We start from the raw sequence: 21,798 nt of genomic DNA on the forward strand, positions 1-21,798 counted from the left end.
AAGTTGCCCAGGCGGGTCTCCAACCCGCGGGCTCAGGCAATCCACTCACCTCAGCCTCCCAAAGGTGCGGGATTACGGGCTGAGCCACCGAGCCCAGCTAATTTTTGATTTATTGTAGAGCTGAGGTCTCGCCAAGTTGCCCAGGCGGGTCTCGAACCCGCGGCTCAGGCAATTCACTCACCTCGACCTCCCAAAGTGCTGGGATTACAGGCTGAGCCACTGGGCCCAGCCCCCACATCTTTAAAATGAAATGAAATGAAATAAAATGAAATGAAGCTACAGGAGAAAAATGATAATTTGATAAATTCTGATTATTTTTATTATTACATGGTATGGGGAGCCTTTAAACATTGTAAAACGTGGAAATGTAGCACAATCGTGTTTGTGTTTTGAAAAGGTCCTTCTGTGACAGTAGGGTGAAGAATGGAATGGATGATAGCAAAGAAACAAGTGTTTCTAATATGTTGTTTTTTATTACCAGGTTTTGGGAAAGGATCACCCCGATGTTGCTAAGCAGTTAAATAACTTGGCTTTACTGTGCCAGAACCAGGGCAAGTATGAAGAAGTAGAATATTATTATCAAAGAGCCCTTGAGATCTACCAGACCAAATTGGGACCCGATGACCCCAATGTAGCCAAGACAAAAAATAACCTGGTATGTTGACAGGCATGGGGCTAGGGATTTGGCCAGGAGTGTGTTCTTGCCAAAGTCCAATGTTTTATAATTTAACCTGTAGTTATATGTGCGTTACCTATATATGAAGCCTACTAAATATTTTATTTTATTTTAAGGCATCCTGCTATCTGAAACAAGGAAAGTTCAAGCAAGCAGAAACACTGTACAAAGAAATTCTCACTCGTGCACATGAAAGGGAGTTTGGTTCTGTAGATGGTAAGAAACATATTCCTGTTTCTTAGCAGATTTAGTTGTATAATGCATTAAAAACAGCGACTTCCACCTTGAAGTTGGTAATACCCAGGTCATCACAGTATTTTCAAGATAGAGTTTAATTTGAATTTTAGGAACAGTTTTCCAAATAGCACTTAGAAGAGAAGACATAGGCCAGGTGCAATAGCTCACATCTATAATTCCAGCAGTTGTGGAGGCCAAACGGGAGGGTTGCTTAAACCTGAGAGTTTGAAACCAGCCTGGGCAGCATAGCAACATCCTGTGGTGGAAGGTCTGGACTGTGGTGAGCTGTGCTTGTGCCTCTGCACTCCAGCCTGGGGACAGAGTGAGAACCTGAATTAAAAAAAAAAAATTAAAGAAAAGACAGGTTGGGTGTTCATTCATTTATTTACTCATTGGTGAATGCCTCTGTGAGTCACTAAGTTAAGCAGTTTAAATCTGTGACCTCATTTAACTTTCATAGCAGTCCTATGAATTAGTTTGAACATTACCCTGTTTTAGAAGCAAGAACACCACAGACTAAGTGATTTGCCCAAGGTTAGGTAGCTGAGAAGTGTTTAGTCTGGGATTGGAGCATCAAAAGCCAGTGGTATTCTCAGTGCAGAAACCTGGAAAACTCACATAGAGATAGGAACATGGGAATCACCCCAGTTCACTTTTAACATTGTTAATGTCTTTCCTTCCTTCTGTGTCTGTTGATTTACAGAATTGAAACTATACTCTCTGTATGGTCATGTAGACTGCTTATTTTCTTGATGTTTTAAACATTGTTTTTAAGATTGCATTTTCCTTTTTGGCTTGGGTTTGTGGGTTGTCTAGAAACTCAGGTGAGTGGTATGTTTTACTGTTCTAAGAAGTTGAGACCTTAAAGGAGTACTGATTTGTATCTTTTCTACCTTTGCTTGCAACATCTTACTTTTTCTTAGATTTTTCTGTGTGCTTTTGCTTAAGGCTCAATACTTCATGGTGCTATTTGAGGATCTGGCACTTAATAAGTTACACTATAGTGCCCTGGAATTTGTTGATATGTCTTGACAGTTGCTCACCCTGTCTAGGTACATTTGTTCTGCGTTCTGTGTGCAAGGCCAGGTGGGAATGAACATCTCTTCTTTGTTGCTTGGTATCTGCTTCCGCCTTCCATAGGTGTTTGCTCCAGTATTGAACTTCAACTGCCCATGTTGGAGAAAGTGATATCTAAAAGGAGCATACAAAAACCAAAACAAAACCTTGCAATCACTGAGGCTTAACAACTTCTAATCTACTTAATGGGCTCTCTTATGCTTTAGTTTATAGTGCAGGTTGAGTATTTCTTATTTGAAGAAAATTTGAAACTTTTTGAGCACTGACTTGACACTAAAAGGAGATGCTCATTGGAGTAGTTCGGATTTTGAATTTTTGGATTTGGGATACTCAACCTGCATGCTATTTTTTTCTCTTCCCTAGATGAAAATAAACCCATTTGGATGCATGCTGAAGAAAGAGAAGAATGCAAAGTAAGAATTTACTATTTTGAGATTTTTCTGAAGTATATGTACTACATTCAAGATATTCATTTGCAATTATTTGCTGTAATTTAGGGAAAGCAAAAGGACGGGACAACGTTTGGCGAGTATGGCGGCTGGTACAAAGCCTGCAAAGTTGATAGGTATGTTTGTTTAGCTGGAAAAAACAAAAAGCAGGGGAAGGCCATTGTGTTCTAAAGGGCAGATGTAAATGACCAAATGTGTAAAGCTCTTTGAAGTGTTATGGTTGTATAATCCCGTGTTTTCCCCAGATTTTCAACTGAAAACCCCTTTAACTTGTAAGGGAGATCATTCACATATACAAACCTCCCCCCATGTAATATGAATCCCGTATCATATGATAGTTTCTGTCAATTAACACTGCTTTGTTCAAGGAGAGCTACCAAACTGAAAGAAAAGGAAGTACCTGCATAGGAAAGGCATGTCTACAGTAGACATAGAGCAGACTCATGCATGTGTACCAGCAGGCCTGGAATAGCCAGCTCTGTCACACAACATGAGGAACACTGACCCCTACACACCAGTCCTTTCTTTATAGCCTGTGGGGCCTGGTGTTCCTCTGGGGAAAATGTAGGCCCTCTGTCATCAGCCCAAGTGCCTCGCCTCCTAAGCCCTGAGCCTGTGCTCACCACCTGCACACACTGTGCCCTGCGAGGCTGCTGTCCTGGGTCTGAGTAGCACACCTTGCCTGCTGTTCTTTCAGTTTTAACTTTCCTCATCCTTTAAGACTGAGCTTACCGGCTGGGTGTGGTAGCTCAAGCCTGTAATCCTAGCACTTTTAGAGGCCGAGGTAAGAGGATTGCCTGAGCTCAGGGGTTTGGGACCAGCCTGGGCAACTTGGTGAGACCTCGTCTCTACAATAAATCAAAAAATTAGAGCTAGGCTTGGTGGCTCAGCCTGTAATCCCGCGCCTTTGGGAGGCTGAGGTGAGTGGATTGCCTAAGCCCGTGGGTTCAAGACCCGCCTGGGCAGCGAGACCTCATCTCTACAATAAATCAAAAAATCAGCCAGGCGTGGTAGCGCATGCCTGTAATTCCGGCTACTTGGAAGGCTGAGGCGGAAGGATCGCCGGAGCCCAGCAGGTCAAGGCTGCGGTGGCCGGGAGCGGCCACTGCACTCCAGTCTGGGTGACAGAGTGAGACTCCAGCTCAAAAAAAAAAAAAAAAATTAGCCACGTGTGGTGGCACGCACCTGTAGTTCCAGCTACTTGGAAGGCTGAGGCAGAAGGATCTCCTAGGTCTAGCAGGTCGAGGCTGTGGTGGCCATGAACGTGCCACTGCATTCCAGTCTGGGCAACACAGTGAGACTACAACTCAAAAAAAAAAAAAAAAAAAAAATCAAACTGAGTTTACCATCATCTGTTTCAGTAAAGCTCTCTGAATCCTAGTTTAGAGTAAACACCTCTCCCCCTGGGTTCTCTGTAGCACTTACTATAACATATTAAATTCACATCTTTTATTTTCCCATTATTGTGTGATTGTCTCAGAGATATGGTGGATAACTTCTTTGTTTCTGTTCCTAAAGTGCCTATCATAAGTAAGAGAAATCTCTCAAAGTACATCTCTTTACTGAAATGGATCTAGGTTTATTTCTAATTTTTTTATAGAACCACTCTATTAAGAATGCAGAAACATTTTTTCTTGGAAAAATAAGCAAAAAGAAAAATAAAAGAGAATGCAGAAACACAGGCATCCTGCCTGCCACCTGCTCACTGCTTCCCACGTGCATGGAGCCTGGTGCTCTGCCCTCTTTCCACTCTGTGCATATCTGCTGTGTGCTGACCTTGTGGAGAGACAGGAGGAAGTGAGCAGTGGCATTTAAAACACTGTCCTCATTACTGTGGACAGACTAGCCTCTGTCTCCAGGGAAAGCATGCTGGTCACCAGACACTCTGCCCAGACATTTCTGTTGGTTTCTATTGACAGAGGGGCTCTGTGAGCACCCCCCATCCTGGACGGAGTACGGAGTTAGCCTGGCCCTCAGGATGTCTACAGGAAGCATCAGGGTCCTGGGAGGCAGGGCTGCTTGAGGTAGAAGAGCTTTTTAGAATCTTACACTCAAAAAAAGTACCAGAGAAAGTTACTCAGACCAAAAAGTTATTCAAACCAAAAACGTAAGCCTGTTAGTCTCTTGGATTATGTGCTGTTGATAGTGGTTACTCTAAAACTTAGATTTAATAGTTCCTGTATATCCTATGCTTTTTTATAGTCCAACTGTTACAACTACCTTAAAAAACCTTGGGGCACTTTATAGACGTCAAGGCAAATTTGAAGCTGCAGAAACATTAGAAGAAGCTGCCATGAGGTCACGTAAACAGGTAAGTCATACTTTTTGTCTTTAAATGAACTTTGAATTTAATGATTCTCTTTTAGGTAACTTTTATTGATTGTTTGATTTAGAAGTAGAAAATCTTAGATGTTTTGGTTGTACCAATAAAGTATATTGTTTAAAAGATCATAAATATGACGTTAAAAGAATGAACAGCAAAAGAGAAACAAGATAAATTGCATTCACCAAATTTAAAACTTGTGCATTTCAGGACACCATCAAGTAAGTGAAAAGACAGCCCACACAATGGGGAAAATATTTGTATTTGTATATCTGATAAGGTTCTAGTATCCAGAGAGAAAGGCAGCTCAGAACAAGCAAAGGACCTGAATAGACATTTCTTTGTAGATGGTCTACAAATGGTCAACAAGCACATGCAAAGATGCTCGACATCTTTAGTCATTAGGGAAATGCTGACTGAAACCATAGTGAGGTGCTACCTCACACGCACTAGTATGGCTATAAAAAACAAAACAAGGCTGGGCTCGGTGGCTCAGCCTGTAATCCCAGCACTTTGGGAGGCCAAGTGGATTGCCTGAGTCCGCAGGTTCAAGACCCACCTGGGCAAGTTGGCGAGACCTTGTCTCTACAGTAAATCAAAAACTAGCTAGGCGTGGTAGCGTGCGCCTGTAGTTCTAGCTACTTGGAAGGCTGGGATGCAAGGATTGCTAGAGCCCAGCAGGTCGAGGCTACAGTGGCCAGGAGCGTGCCACTGCACTCCAGTCTGGGCGACAGAGTGAGACTCCAACTCAAAAAAAAAAACAAAAAAAACAACAAAACAAAACAAATGGGAAATAGCAAGTGTTGAGGAGGAGGTAGAGAAAATGGAACCCTCATGCCTTGCTGGTGTGAATGTAAAGTAAAAATAGTTTGGGATTCATCTGAAAGTTAAACTGGTGATGACCCAGCAGTTCTGCTCCTAGGTGTATACTTGGAAGAACTGCACATGGGCATACACTGTCACTGTTGGAGGCTGTTCTATCTTTCTAGCCCTGCCCTTGCCCGCTCAGAGGAACCATTGTCCTGATTAAGATGTGGTACTTTATCTTCTAGTGAAACTTAAGTATCTCAGAAATACCTCATAAAACTTTAAGTACTAATGGGTCAACCCGTTTTCCCCTTGCCTGGCTCACAGGGTCTTGACAATGTTCACAAACAGAGAGTGGCCGAAGTGCTCAATGACCCTGAGAACATGGAGAAGCGCCGAAGCCGTGAGAGCCTCAACATGGACGTGGTCAAGTACGAGAGTGGCCCTGACGGAGGCGAGGAAGTGAGTATGAGCGTAGAGTGGAACGGGGTAAGTACAGTACACAGCGGGCACGCACTCAGGGCGGCGCCCCGGCGCTAGCCACGCCTCTCTCCTGTCTCGTGTGCTAGACGTTCTCCTTTTCTCAAATTAAGTGCCAGTTAAGCTTTCTGTAAGTTCTTCACTTCTGCTAATGTTTAAAGTGGTAATTTTCTTCTCCTTAGGAATCCATGAAAGCTGTTTGGCTTAACTCTGAGCACTTAAATGCTGATTGAGTGTCCTGGCTATTTAAAGCATATTCCATAATCCAGTTTCATTTTAATATTGGGCTCAGTGTGGCAGAGAAAACTAACCTGCTTCTTTAACTTACCCATTTCTTTGCTAACTCTGGTGCTTCTAACTTCACTGACCAGGCTGCTCCAGCTTTTGTTAGAATGAATTAAAATGCTTCTTTGAAGGGAGATGCTGTTTAAATGGAATTTGTTTTTAGAAAAGAACAGCTCAAAAACAAGAACTTTAGGGTGGCTGTTCTTCTTGATGTCCACCTCAGCCCTGGATGTCACGTGCTTCCACTCAAGAGAGCGCCCAGCCAGTCAGCACTTGTCATAGCTCCCTGGCCGAGGTTTTTGGGTCTGGGTGGGCTCTGCCTCTGGGTCTCACTAGTTTGCCTCTGGGAATTCTTACACTGCTGTTTATCCAGTGGTTGCCAAGGAGCATGTAATCTTCTGGACATTGTCTCTCTGGTGAATTTTTAAACACATGGAATTTTTTTTTTTTTTTCATCTCTGGTATCTTTGAAATTTTGCTTTTATCAGGGAGAGTTGAATGCAGAACTTAGGGGCATGTGGAATTTTTTGAAGTTGCAGTAGTACAGTTTGATTAGGTGTAATTGTACAGCTGTTTTTGCCAGGTTGTAGTTTGGGGCTTTTTTATAATCTTACTTTTTGAATCTAGTTATTCTTTAGGATTTTCTACAGTTGTAGCAATTTGGTAGGAGTTAGTATTCTAAATAAACATTTTGTAAAAAATGTTAGTAGCCAAAATTTAGGGAGAACATTCTCTCGACTGTCTTTATCTGGCAGCTTTCTTGCTTTGGTTTTTTTCCTGTGCCAAGACAACCAATCAGCATCTGCTTTGCCCATTCAACCTGTTGGGCAATAGCCCAAAACTGAAAGAATGACTGAGCCCTTCTGTTGCCCGCGTTCTGTCACAACTGTGTACTGTACTCTTCTCTTGGTTGCTGTTGTACCTGCATGCTTTGTGTAGAAGGCCGAGTCCTTTCTCCAGTCTTTAGAAGCCAGGGTGCAGATTTTGATACTCTTGAATCAAGTTCTAGAGGAACTTTTCTCTTGAGACAGTATTTCTAGGTCCATATTTCTAAGAAATCATGTAATAAAATTGTTGGTAGTTTAGAGTTCTGTTATTGTCTTAAAGATGGACTTGAAGATGAGACGAGATGCTTCTGTCCACTGGGGAGGGCATGTGGGGTCCGTGGACTGGAAGTACAGTTGAAATGGGTGAAAGCAACTGCTCCTGGACACGTGCCAACTTCCTATCCCATGCTTCCTTCCTCCTTTGGACACATGACACGTAGGCCATGCATAGGTTGTGCTTCAGATGTGATCTTTTCCTGAGCAGCATGGCTTTGATACAGTTCATCCCAGAGCACAGAGGCCATGGGTTGGCCTCCTGAAACAGCCTATGGATCTTGTCATCCAGCACAGTGGTTCCTAAACACACTTTGAGCCAGTGTAGGGAGTCTCTTTTTCACATGGAGACTTGGATCAGGTGAGAGAATTCTCTGAGGGGCAATGAGGCCGCTTTGAGTCTTCACAGGAAGGCCTTGGACCTCAGGCTTAATCAACTTTTGATTTTAATTTTATTTTCAGAGCACACTCTGATTGTTTTTTAAAAGGCAGTGATGGCAGTATGCACACTTAGGTGTTTCTTTTTAATCAACTTTATTGAGGTATAAATACATGCAGTAAAAGGAGCCTATTTTAAGTGTCAAGTTTGAGTTGTACATTAACACATTGTGGTCCGGCACATAACTTTGTCTTTGTACAGATGTTAGAATAAAGTTTCTTATGCTGTTTCTGCTTAAATGGAGATTCCCTGAGATTGCAAATGGTGTAAAGACTGTTGCCATTTGCAGTCACTTATTTGTGAGCATTCAAATTTTTTTCAGTATTATGCAATATCAAGATAAAATAGAAAATAAATTGGGTGTTAAGGATATGTAAAGACTATACCCCTCATCTCTAACTTTATATTTCAAATTTTGTTTTATAAAGATAGCTTCGTTGTTCTTACTTTATTAGAATAACTTGTTATTTAGATTTTATTTTATATTGGGGTTCTACATAAGATTTTAATTTTTAAAAAGGATTTTAACACCTTTTTAAAACATTGAAAATTATAACCATAGGAAATCACATTGTGTTTTCCTGTGCGAGTTCCAGCTTCAGCAGGGTGACTGCAGGGAGTGGGCATGACATATCCACACGATATTGGGCTTGATTTTTTTCCATGTTCAGAAATGACACGTAAAAGGGTAATGTGGTCAAGTAAAAGGCAAGCTAGAAAATAATAATTGCCCCCTTGTAACCCTTGGGCATTGGTGTCACACACAATTCAGGAGAAAAGCAAGGTAGTGAGTGACATGTTAATAATTCAGAGGGAGTGTTTGAATCAAATTCTTGGCATGTAGGTCACTTGTTCAGAGAAGGACAGTTGTGTTCCTTGAAATATGTGTTGTAGAGATCAGGATTATACTGCATGACACTGTCATGTCCTTGACTCAGTCTTGTATAAAGTGTGCAGATCTGGAGGCCTGATGGTCTGGCTCTCTTATGACCTGAAGCGCGACTGCTTTGTGCACACGAATCCCTTCCTGGATAAAATTGGGTTCCTTTAATCTCTCTCCACGTGGTTTCATGTTCTCTGTGTGATGTGCATGTGTCAGTTACAGCACGGGGTGCCCCCAGGATGTGGGCCCCTTGGGCTGTCTCGTTGTTGAGTGGTTGTCTTTGTAGTGTCCCACGAGACATGCAGCACCACATCACACACCCCACGTTCTGGGGGGAGCCTGAGCTTCCAAAGGAGTCCCCACCTCTGCCTCCCAGTCTTGTCATACTGCTCCCATGTTTTGATTTCTACAAGTTTTTAATACTCTAAATTCTTACCCAGGAGTATTGAGGAATAGGGTATATTGCTAATTAGAAATAGATTAATTTTTATTTTTAAAAAATTACACTAGGGAGACAACTAGAATAAAAAACACCAAGTCATCTGAAATCCTACTGTACATAGATAATAGTTACTGCTGTACTTTTTTTTTCTGCTGTACATTTTTTAACCAATACATTATACTATTAATCTATTCAGAAACCCACCTTTGTAATGTGAACATTCTATCATGGCAGTGTAAGAAGACAGACAGTTTTTGAAAGTGTTAAAATGCAGTGAAACCTCCCAGGCCCTCCAGCCCACATTGAATAGAAATCTGCCTGAGGTTGAGGGTGACTGATCGGCCTTCTCCCAGGTTCTCATGGGCAGAGGTGCTCAGTTGGTGAGTGCAGAGATGGGGGCAGATTGACCTGGAAGTGGGCAGACCTACTCCACTGCCAGCCAGGAACACGACCTGGCCACCAGGAACCAGGTACTAATCCAGGTCAGCGGAGGCCTACGGGAGAAGGAGGCAGCTGCCTGGACCCTGAGCCTGGTACTCATTTGGCCCCATTGCCTAGCTGTCAGCTTGCCATTTAACAGCTGTGTGTGTGTGTGTGTGTGTGTAACACATGAAATATTTTTGGAATCTGAGTGAGATGAATCTTCCATATTCGGCCAAGTATCCAGTTCAGGTGTTTTATAAATAACACTACTGCAGTGTGGCCTTGAATTTTGAAATAAATAGCAAGAGCTGCACTATTTATGGAACTATGTTAGCATCTTAGTGTTCTTTTTCTGAAGAGCAGCAAGAAGTCATGTTTTCTTGTCCTCCCAACATTCTTGAGGTGTTGGTAACAAGTTTTATTTTTCCATTTTAAAGATGAGAAAAATGAAGCTCGGGCTGGTTAAATGACTTGCTCAGCGTCCCATGGTGAGTCCGAGCGGGCAGGGCGCAGGTCCCCGCTGTCTGGTGCTTCTGTCGAGACCGTCGGCTTTCCAATCTGGCAGGACCCAGGATGCAGTGCTGCCTGTGGAAATTCATTCTTTTTTGGATTATCAACTGCATGTTTACAATGTGCTGTAGACTTTTAAAGTCAGTAGTTTCTTAAAGTTTCTGAAATGAAAAAAATGTGTTTTTAAGAGAATGAAAGTCAAAACCTGTAGCCTTTATTTTGGTCTTTCTAGATGTTTTTCATTGCAGAATCTCCTTTATGTAGTTATTTGTAAAGCCTTTTACACTAAGTATCAAGGAGATTTCTAACATAATACTAATACGTGTTCTAAAAATGTTGACTTGTACTTTGATGACTCTTAGGAGTGACCAGTCTAGATTCTGTAAAATGCACCATGAGGTCCAGCACTTGTGTCATACTGGGCTGGTAGAACCAGGTAGAAGGTAACCTCAGGCAAAAGCCACTCAAGGGCTGCTAAGGCTTGTGACCTAGAAATACTGTAACCCAAGCTGTGCTAGGTGGAGCCACTGCCCTTTCCTCACCACGGTCTCACGTGGGTTTTCTCTCTCGTTTCTGTCTGACAGGCCTAGCCGCCCCGTGTGACTCTCACACTGTCTCCTGCATGACGGGCGGCCTCTCCAGCTCTCCTTCTCTCTCCAGCGCTGCCCGCTGTGTCTAGCAGTCCCCTAGGATCTTGTCCGAGCTGCACCTCTCTGTGACTGGCCATTCCTTTCGGTGCTGCTGTCCTTTTTGGGGGGTTCCTGATTTCTGTATACATGTAGCTTTGCCAGATATGTACTTAGTAATATAAACTGTATTAATAAAAAATCCATTTACTGTGTAATACACAAGTTTAAAAATTAAGAGCGATTAGCTGTTCACTCTGATAACAGGTAGTTAAGTGTCACACAAGGTGTTATTGCAATGGCATGACGGTGACCTGTTGACATAACTAAGCTGTAAAAGCAAGGCATGTGCCGCACGTGCTCCGTGGTACTTAGAGCCATGGGAGCCCCTGGACTCTGGGTCTCCCTAGGATACGCCCCAGTAGCATTTGCTGTGTAGTCTGTGTGTGAAAATTGGGCATTCTGCTTTTCTCTACTAATCTTTAAGTGCTCAGTGATTTGTGTATTTGTGTCTTTCTAACTTCTAATAAACTCACTCCAACTGACCTGTGTCTCAGTGTCTGTCTGCTGATAGATCTTCTCACTCTTCTGTGGACTGCAGCATGATATTGCTTTTAGAAGTAACAGGGGGACTGTTAATCTCACTAAACGACTCATCTGAGAAAAAAATGTTGCTATGTATACATTCTTTTCACTCTGCATTTTTGGTTTTCATGTCCTGATACTGCCAAGTATTTCACTGACTGATGTCTGAACCAAGATGAGGGCAGGGCTCTCTTACCCACTTCCTCCAAGGCGTCTAAGGATTTTTAGTTATCTGCATAGAATGAGCATTTTATTTAATTTTCTAACCACACTTATAATCAACATTTAATGAAACTATTCTGTAAAATTTACTGAAGGAAACAGTACATCTAAATATTGAATTTAGATAACATTGTGAATGGAATTGCCTCTGTCAGACGTAAATGTTTTGGGTCCTGTACTGTTATCTGAACCGGATGCTTACATATTTATTAAATGTGGAATTTGATTTTGGTGATATTCCTAGAAGCTTCTTTAATTTTCTTGTAACTTTGTGTTGTCTTTTGTCTCAGAATAGTAATGTAAATCATTTTCCTTTTGGGATGTGATTAATTTTGTTTGAATGAGCTTCTTCATGTTAAAAGGTTTTCATGGTCATTGGATTATCGTTAATGAACTTTAAAATGGACAGTTTCTATGTAAAGCATGTGTGTACATGGCATATACATGAACACAAAAGCGAGCATATATGTTGTGACACTGGTGGTTTCTTCAGGCCATGGATCCCCAGGGACTCCTTCGGTTTTGACCGAGAGTGTGCTGGCTGTCCCTCTAGTGGGTGGGCGGGAGAGCACCTGCAGCTTCACGTTTGTTCACATTTCTTTCAGGATGGCACTGGATCTTTAAAGCGCAGTGGTTCCTTTAGCAAACTCCGGGCTTCCATTAGACGCAGCAGTGAGAAGCTGGTTAGGAAGCTGAAGGGAGGAAGTTCACGAGAGAGTGAGCCAAGGAACCCTGGGTAACTATCTCTCCCAGCTCTCCTCTCTCCCTGCACATGGCCGCCGGCCGGTTCCCTTTGTGGCACAGCCATTCTCACCCACTGACTTCAGAAAAGACATTCCAGTTTGTTTCCTGCATTTTAGCAATGGAATGGTTTAATAGTTTCCATCTAACTTTTTCCCAGAATAGGTGGAGAAATAATGGCGAAACTTCCTGTTGTGGCTGAAAGGGCCAATGCTTTTAAGAAATTTATGGAATTCTTTGATCTTGTTACATGTTCAAAGGAAGCCTAAACAGTGAAACATGGGAATTTACTATTAAAACACTGAGCATTTTAAACTTGTTTACTCTAGATATGCATTATTTATTTTTAAAATTAGCATTATCCTATAAAACTTCAATCTTTTAAAACCAGATGTTAGCTATGACTATATTAAATCTCATACAGTTATTGCCAGGGGGAGAAAAAATGGTTTTATATAGAAGACTCACAATTTTAAAATCTTCTTACAAGGAGATTTTCAAAACCTTAGGTTTTATATATCTTTGAAAAAATACTTGTGACTGAGTGCAGTGGCTCATACCTGTAATCCCAGCACTTTGAGAGTCAGAGGTGAGAGGCTTTCCTAAGCCTAGGGGTTTGAGACCAGCCTGGGCAACTTGATGAGACCTCCTCTCTACAATAAATAAATAAATTAGCTGGGCATGGTGGTGCCCGCCTGTGGTTCCAGCTACTTGGTGGAAGGCTGAGGCAGAAGGGTCACCTGAGCCCAGCAGGTCGAGGCTGGGGGACAGAATGAGACTCCAACTCAAAAAAAAAAAGTTTGAGTCATGGGTCTGTTACCTTGATGACAAATTGCCCCCCATCTGGGTCACCTCTGGTGCAGCTGTCCTGGTCTTAGATGGTCCTCCTGGATACATTTCTCATGGAAGTAGCTTTTGCCAGCTGTTCTGTTCTGTGTAACTCTGACTTCCCAAGTAGCACCTACTTTTATTGTATTTATTTATTTTGAGTCAGAGTGTCTGTCACTCAGGCATGGAGTGCAGTGGCACATTCATGGCCACCACAGCCTTGACCTGCTGGGCTCAGGTGATCCTTCTGCCTGCCTCAGCCTTTCAAGCAGCTGGAATCACAGGCACGTGCCACCACACCCGACTAATTTTTTGATTTATTATATAGATGAGGTCTTGCCAAATGGCCCAGGCTGGTCTCGAACCCCGGGGCTCAGACAGTCTTCTCATCTCCGCTTCCCAAAATGCTGGGATTACAGATGAGAGGCCCGTATCTACTTTTAAAAGGTTTTAAAAGATGCCTGGTATCTACTTTTAAAAGGTTGATTCTTAGTAAAAGTCTGTTTTAAAAGTGATCTCACTTTCTGTTCTGTTGGTAAGCATTCTAGTTGTCTCAGGACTGTGAAATCAAGTTCTTCTGGAGAACATACTGTAAATATTAAAATTATGTGCCTTTCAGTTGTTTTATTTTGTCTTTTATTTATTCTTATTTTTATTTTTGAATTGGAGTCTTACTCTGTCACCCAGGCTAGAGTACAGTGGGACACAAGCTCACAGCTACCTCAGTGTCGACCTGCTGGGCTCTGGCGATCCTTCCGCCTCAGCCTTCCAAGTAGTCGGAACTACAGGTGTGTGCTACCATGCCCGGCTAATTTTTTTCATTTTTATTATAGAGACGAGGTCTCACCAAGTTGCCTGGGCTGGTCTCGAAACCACGGGCTCAGGCAATCCACTTGCCTCGGCCTCCCAAAATGCTGGGATTACAGGCTGAGCCACCAGCCCAGCCTATTTTGTCTTTAAAAAACAATTTTTTAAAAACTATGTCCACTCTCATCCCTCTGTGTCCCTGAGACTTGCTGCCACACAGATGGGCAGAGTAGGCTGAGAAACAGTCCAGCCTGCTTGTGGGGAGAGCTTAGCCCTGCTGTCTGCTGTGTCCTCTAGGGATCTCTCTGCTTGTGGATGAAACTTCTCTTAATGGTTTATGAGACATGTGGGGCCCTGGCGTGATGAAGCTTTTGTGAGGAGCTATCACTTGCTTCCCACAACTGTCTGCCAGCCTGTGTCTGGAGAGGGAGCTGTGGGACCTCCGTGAGTGTTCATGCCAAGTTGAACTCTGGAACCGCCTGGGTCATCCTCGTGTCTGGGCTTCTAGAAGTTTGTGAGGACTTAGCAGCAAGCTGCCTGTGATGAAACAAATGAACTCTTATTTGGGGAGAATAGTCTAATTTGCCTTTGAAATTGTGCTCTTATTTTTAAATGTTTACAGATTTTCAGAACTAAAATGATAGGTTAGTGTCTCCCTCTTTACGCATTTTGAAAGATTAAACATTCTTTTCTTACAACATTAAGAGGATATGAATAGTATTGCATGACAGCTTAGTTTCCCTTTGAATGATCTGACGTGGAGATGATTTGTACATCACAATGCTCGTGCACTCGCTCGCTCTCGCTTTCTCTCTCTCTCTCTCTGGCATTATTTACTTCCTTGAGGAGAAACACACTGGTTATTTGAGGTTCTAGATGTTTTGAAGGTTTTTCTTTTTTTTTCTTTTTTACAGATAGGGTCTTGCTTTTGCCCAGGTTGGCGTGCAGTGGTGTGATCACATGGCTCACTGCAGCCTTGACCTCCTGAGCTCAAGTGATTCTCCTGCCTCAGCCTCCCAAAGTATTGGGATTATAGGTGTGAGCTACCACACCCAGCCATTTTGAGGCATTTTAAGTGCAGAGTCCAATCTGGTGCTGAGACTATAACACAGACTACACTTCCCACATGAGAGTGCTCAGAATTGTTGTATTTTCCATATTTTGTGTCTTTACCATGATTTTTTAAAAATGTAAGCAGTGTGACCACTCCCCAAATTTAGAACTATGGTCAGTACTCAAGGGGCTACAGTACTCTGCCAGCCTGAACTGATGCATGCATTTCATCATTTTCTAAGTGACTTTGGAGATTTTATCCCATAAAATGCACAAAATTGAATAATCTCTTGGAGTGAGAGTAACTGTTCTTATTAACTAGACCACAAATATCTCTGGAAGGTTTGTGCAGACACAGACTGCTGGGTTCACCCCTGAGTGACCCTGGAATTTGCCTTTCTCACTAGTTCCCATAGTGCTGGTGCTTGGTGGCGTGGGGCTGCTCTCTGAGAATCACTGAGCTGAACTTACTGGGGTGGGGCTTGTGCAGCTTGCTGTTGGGCCTGACTCCTGACAGCCATTGTGCTAAATGGTTTTGAATGCCATGGGTTCAAGTGATACAGCTCGGGAGAGTCTGAGGAAGAGATGTTGGGGGTCTGATTGCTCTCACTTTCTCCTATGGGGAAAGGGAGGAAAAAGATCGTGTAGCTTTCTTAGAAAAAGTTAATTGTCCATTTGCATAGTAGCAAGAATAATGGAATGTGTTAGGACATAATTTACTTGTGATGTGTTTGATTTTATACTTTGTTTTTATACTTTGAGTAGTTTTAGGTAGAGAAAAGCTTGTTTAGGACTCTAACAATGTTTGGATGGGCTTCACTGGTATATTTGTCCTGGTTAGGACATCTTGAGGGTGAGTTTTGCTTGGGGACAAGTAAATTATGGTCTTTGCTTTTGTGTAGCTGTTCAGCGAGAATTAGCTGAGTGTCTGCTGCATGCCAGGTGCTGTGCTCACAGTGTGCTGACACGTGGGTGGAGGCCCTGGTCTTTAGGCCCTTTCCCAGTATCTTGTGTGTCTGTCCCTGCTGTCCATCTTTGCAGGCCCGTACCCCGCCCCAAAGCACTGTCCTCAGCTCACCCAGAGCTCACTGTTCATGTCATATGCAGTTTATGTTTGAAATTACAAATCCCACCAAAAACACTTAAGATAACCCTTAACATCCATTATTTTAGCTTTAAAACATAAGGTGAATTTATGTTCAAGGGCGTCCATGGTGGTGGTAAACAAGTACAGTAATGTTATAACCAGCCATAATGTAAATTCATAGGTAATTTGTAAGCAGTTGCATCAGGTATTCTAAAGATGTCAAATGCAAGGAAAAGTATATAAATACATACCTGTATTTCTTTAAATATAGAGCTATGAAATTTATTTTAAATTTTGGTTTCTAAGTAGAGAAATACTGCCTTCAAAGTTTATTTAACTAATGACAAAATTTTTTGACCCACTGTTAATATGGAAAGAGAAAATAGATTGTGTATTTGCATCTTGGATCTCTTAGCAATGAGCTCCGAGTGTCTCTTCCAAGCATCCCTCAGGGTGATGTGTCTGATGTGAGCCTTGAGCTCGCCCTGAAACCCATCAGACTGACGGCAGAGCCTCTCCGCTCCCAGACAAGCCACTTTTTTAATGTGCAAGTGTAACAACACTGAGTTTACTGTGGTCCTTGAAGACAAGCATTTTTGTGTGAAAGATGTACATAAGCTGTGCTGTTTTTTTCCTGGGCACAAAACAGAGACAGACGCAGGACTCACCCCGCATAAAGGCCTGGGTGGATGGCCCAGTCTGAGTGAGATGAAGGCCCAGGGTAACAGGCTTTGAGGAACGGCTTCACTTGCTTCCAGTTTCTGGTTGATTGATGTGCTGATCCGTTTGTCCTTGCATGTCTGTGTCCGGTTGCAGCATGAAGCGCGCCAGCTCTCTGAATGTTCTTAACGAGGGTGGCAAAGCCGCTGAAGACCGTGTCCAAGTAAGGAGCCTATCCCGCCATGTCCCGGGCTGCCCAGACTGCGTGGCAGGTCTGTTGCAGATGAACGCTTGGCCCACAGCACTATGGACACATCAGCGATTCTGTGACTAGACAGACAGTCCTGACAGTAGTGTCTTGATACTCTCCATAACTGTTGAGTATGTGAATTAGGGGAGTGTTCATACTGTGAACATCCTCAGCGTATTAATTAATGATCTAATAATGATCTTAAAAAATAGTTTGATATAATTAATTTATTTTGTTAAGGTAATTTCAAAGCTTGATCAGTTATTAGTTTGTGTGACTAACTTTTATGATGTTAGTCTCTAAGACGTTTATAACTAATTGTCTAGTTAAGTTGTTGTTCAACGTTCCATGTTTTAAAACTTTTCAAAGCTTTACTAACATGATTACTCACATGTCACTTTTACACTAAGATCTTGAGCACTTGGTCAAACTGTCCAAGTCTCACACATACATGTCACACTTTGTTTCATCTTCACATCTAAAAGTGTTGGCATCCCCACTCCATCACAAAGGCCTTTCTAGTTTTTATTCCTTCCAACCTCTGGTGTGGCTGTTGGGTGTGGCCAGGCCCCTGGGGGCTGTAGAACTTGCCTGTTTCTCAGGAGTTTTGAGCTTGCCTAGCATCTCCAGCTGCTGGGACCTGGCCGTCACTGCCCCTGTGCTGCACTTAGAACCTGTGACAGTGGCTGGGCTTCCTGGGCTTACCGCCTGGCAGCAATGCTCTCCCAACCTCCCACATCCAGCTAGTAAAATGTTGGCTAATCCTCGCCAAACTTTGGGAGCCAGCACCCAAGGAACACTTGCCACCAGGCATATGGGGGCAACTAGAGGCTGGTAGGATACTGTGAAGTTTGCATGACACATCCCCAGCAGTGAGAGGAAAAACCCGAAGGCCTGTAATTTATACACAGACATGGAGTTTGTGGTGCCTCCGGGTGCATGGGGGCCCCTGGCTCTCGCATGCTGACTCAGGGTTATGCAGCTAGTTAGTACTGTCAGGCCTGAGATCACTTGAAGTTGGTATCATTTCAAGTACTGGTTAAGTATAATTTTTCCATTTGTTTTTTTCATGCAGGAACGAAATAATTGTCTGGCAGACTCGAGAGCTCTGAGTGCCAGCCACACTGACCTGGCCCACTGAGGTCAGGCAGCCTAGATAAGCCCTGAGAGACCCGCCCAGCTGGCCCCGTCTGCACCACCCTGGCCGGAGGCGCCAGGCCGCTCTCCTTGGCTCCCTTTCCTAGATAATGACGTCCATCAGCCTCTGGAGGTGCCTTTTAAAAAGACCCGGGCAGCTGTGCCCCAGAACTCTGTCACCCAGCCTCAGTCCTAGTGCTGTGAGACTGACCCAGCCGGGCTGGCCCAGGGAGGTGGATGTGGCACCCGCAGGCAGCTTCAGCGCGGTCGGGACTGGCCACTACTCATGGACGCCGTTGCACTTCCTACCTGCCAGCTTTTTGCCATGACACCAAAGCCTATTTTAAATTTTAATATTGTAATAAGGCTGCAAATGAAGAATCTGGAAATGTAAACGACATCCTTTTAGGATGACAGGCATTTAGTGATCTTAGCAGTAAAGCCTAGAACTTGGAGGACAGTGGTTGGCAAAAAGTGGGGAGAAAGAAGTCACCTCTGGTCAGGGACTCCGCTTCTTCAGGGCCTCTGCTCCCCAAGCCGCAGTGTCTGTGGCTGGACGCTCGCGGCCTGGGATCTGCTGGATGCTGAGGTCCCATGCCCACCCCTTTTGAGTAAGTGTTCTCACTCCTGTGGAGGCTCCTGTATGCTAAGCACATAGAGACATGCATTTTATTTTTAAAAAGCTTTTTCTTTATAGTATAACATGGGATGGATTTTGGCAGGAACATTTTCAAATCAACCTGAAGGCATTATTTCTGAAGGTCATCTGCAAGGCTAACCCGTAGGCTAAGAGCATACAAAACAGGTGACCAGGTGAACAGTAATTCTACCCTAGACTTCTGAGTCGAAGGGGCAGTTGGAAAACTCTGACCATCCTTTGAAATGTCAGGCTTTCATTTTAATTGAATGAGATAGGTGACATCACAGTAAAGGCACTTATTTCTGTTGCTTCCAACCACTTGAAGCCTCTCCTCGTTGAGTTGCATGGGGCGAGGGTAGGAGCCCCTCCGTGGGGTGCGTGGCTGAGAGCTAGAGACAGAGCATCCTGGGATTTTGTTACAAGACTAGACTTGAAAATATCTTGAAAAGCTTCCTTTTATTTTGTTTCCTGTTACAGACAGCTATGTGTGGAGAGGTGTCTGTTCCCACTGAGGCTCTTGGTGCAGTTACTGGCAAGTGCTGACACTGTGCCCGAGCCAGTCACCTTTGGCCCTGGCTCCTTTCTTGGGCTTGACTCGTTTTGCAGCATTTAAATTGCAGGAATTTACTTTCAAAATCGCTCTACAGCTGTTTTTAAAGTCCCAGGAGTTGTGAGAAGCCATCCCCTCAGAAAGAAAAAAGTGTGGAGCACTTTCCCCTCACAGGTGCTGTGGCTCCTTAGAAATCACAGCATAGGAGCTTTGGGGCCACATGGCTCCTGGTGTAGTGTGTTGTGTCTGTGCGCAGATGGTGGGGTTGGGGGGTAGGGAGCTGCCCTTTCCCTCTATGGTGGAGGGGGCAGTATTTGAAGTCTGGACAGTTTCCCCTTTGACAGTTCTCTCCTGAAAGACAAAGTGCATTTAGAAAACACAAACTTGGTTTCAAGACTGAGGGCGCAGACAAGGCTGTGCAGTGGCTGTTGTGGAAGCCGACTGGGCTCCGAGCTGGCCTGGGCCTTGGGGTGCATGTGGCCTTTGCAACACTGTCTATGGGGGCAGAAGAGGGCCTCCCTGGAGCCAGGTTGTAAAGCAAACTTGGTGTTTCGGGGAAAGCTGTAGTTCCTGGTTTTTGAGTTCCCATCCCAGTAGAAGAGAAGCTGTGGCCAGCGCTGTCTTCATCTGGTAGCTACACTTCAGCATTGTGAGGAGAGAAGCCCTGGGTCCAGCTGGCCCTGTTTTCCTTTGGGGAGGGGACCCCGAATGAGAGCCAGCTCCTGTTTCTTCATAGTTGCTGTCAAATAGATGTAAGTTAAAAGCCACCCAGGCCAGCGGCAGGCAGGCAGTGGGTGGCCACCGTGTGTGCAGTGCTGGCTACAGTGACCGTCCTGCAGGCAAGTCTGTGGCCAAGGGTGGATGGCATAGGGTGGTGTGTAGGTCGTTAGCTCAGCTGCAGCAGAGGCCAGGCCTCTGGGGAGGCCCTGTGACCCGGTGCTTCCCTGAGGAAGAATGTGTGGCCCAGGGGTCCTCAGAGACCCGGGTGGTGCCTGTGGGCAGTTTGTGGGTGCTCTCATGGGGCTGACCATGGTTGATCTCATGTGTTTACCGTATTAGAAGGATTCACATAGTTATTCTCTGGAATTAAAACGATTCTGTTATTTGGACAGAAAGCTGCTAGGAAGATCATGTAATTAGAAATTCAGTGTTTATGGTAAAATATATCAAATATTACTAAGTATACAATGTATAAGAGGCTTTCTGTTGTCGTAACTTGATGAAATTTTCTGAGGAGGATGTTACACATATAAAACTGGCATCTGTGAGCTTGTATTTGCACTTCCTTTGAACTACGTGTACTCTGTGGTCAGATTTCCGAACACTGGAGGAGGCTGCAGTGGCAGGCAGGTCTCACCAGGGCCACACTTATGCACATAGCTGGGTCTGCTGTCACACATATTGTTTAGTTAGATCCCCAGCAGTGTGGGGAAGAACTTCTGTGGTTTTAAAGTTGAGAATATGGTGAGGAAATAAAGCTCAGGGGCAGGCAGATCTGCCAGGGCCATGCAGATGATCCCTGTGGGAGGACCTCAGAGGTGAAAGTTCCCTGGGGCCTGAGGTGCCCAGGTTATGGCTCCTTCTGCTCTGCCTTCCTAACGAGGGAGTCAGTAGTGTTCCTGGTCTGTGTCCTGATCCTCAAGGTGTGCTGCTGCTGGGATCTTGAAGCCCGTTCCTACGTGGGCCTCCAGAAGTATTTCTATTAAAGGTACCGTTGTCTTGGAGCTGAAGTTTTATTTCCTAATTGTTGGCATGGCTTGCCTAAAAAAAGCATTTGTTTATATTTAATTACAAAAATAAAAGTTTCACTTCCTGTTGTTAAGACCCTACCCTCTTGCAGGAAGGTTGTTTCATAAAAATCCAACCCCAAAGTAACCTTTTCCTGTCTTTATGTCAGTGATTCTTAACCTTTATAGGGTCAGAGAGCCTTGACAATCTAATAGAAGTTTTAAGTGGGTTGTGCTGCCCTAGAAAAATGCACAAACAGGAAGTCTGCATAGTACAGGGGTTTACAGACCCTGGCCCTCACCGCCTCTTCCTCCCACGAAGGGGACACCCACAGGCTCACCGTGGGCGCAGGGGGTGTCTGCCTCAGGGTCATGGGAGAACAGTCGCCTATGATAGTAGTGCCTATCTTGCATAAATATTATACTTAGAGCAGGGCCTGGCAAATAGCAAGAATCAGGTCCTGCCATTTCATCCTCTTAGCACATTTATTTGTCAAAGACCTACTAGGTGCCAGGCAGCATGTGGAGGCATGAGTGGGGTAAGTGGGGATCAAGATGGCCACAGCCCTGCCCATGTGGAGGCCACGCTACTCAGTGACCACTGGGCAGATTCCAGCATCTACAGCCAGGAGGTCCCACTCACTTTCTTTTTTTTTTGAGTTGGAGTCTCACTCTGTCGCCTAGACTGGAGTGGAGTGGCACGCTCCCGGCCACCGCAGCCTTGACCTGCTGGGCTCTGGTGATCCTTCCGCCT

At 44.1% G+C, this 21,798-nt stretch overlaps 1 protein-coding gene across 1 annotated transcript in view; it reads left to right on the plus strand.

Moving 5' to 3' along the window:
- Positions 1-21,798, plus strand: part of LOC103249390 (kinesin light chain 1) — a 136,271-nt gene that overhangs the window by 110,638 nt on the left and 3,835 nt on the right. Inside the window, exons 11-18 of the mRNA XM_008048018.2 lie at positions 482-655; positions 793-892; positions 2,354-2,403; positions 2,488-2,555; positions 4,642-4,750; positions 5,897-6,058; positions 12,170-12,300; positions 16,897-16,963. Coding sequence (XP_008046209.2) covers positions 482-655; positions 793-892; positions 2,354-2,403; positions 2,488-2,555; positions 4,642-4,750; positions 5,897-6,058; positions 12,170-12,300; positions 16,897-16,963 — 861 coding nt within the window. The remainder of the gene's footprint in view (positions 1-481; positions 656-792; positions 893-2,353; positions 2,404-2,487; positions 2,556-4,641; positions 4,751-5,896; positions 6,059-12,169; positions 12,301-16,896; positions 16,964-21,798) is intronic.

Source organism: Carlito syrichta, unplaced genomic scaffold (assembly GCF_000164805.1).
Source record: "Carlito syrichta isolate Samal-C Ts95f unplaced genomic scaffold, Tarsius_syrichta-2.0.1 Scaffold120463, whole genome shotgun sequence".
NCBI lineage: Eukaryota > Metazoa > Chordata > Mammalia > Primates > Tarsiidae > Carlito > Carlito syrichta.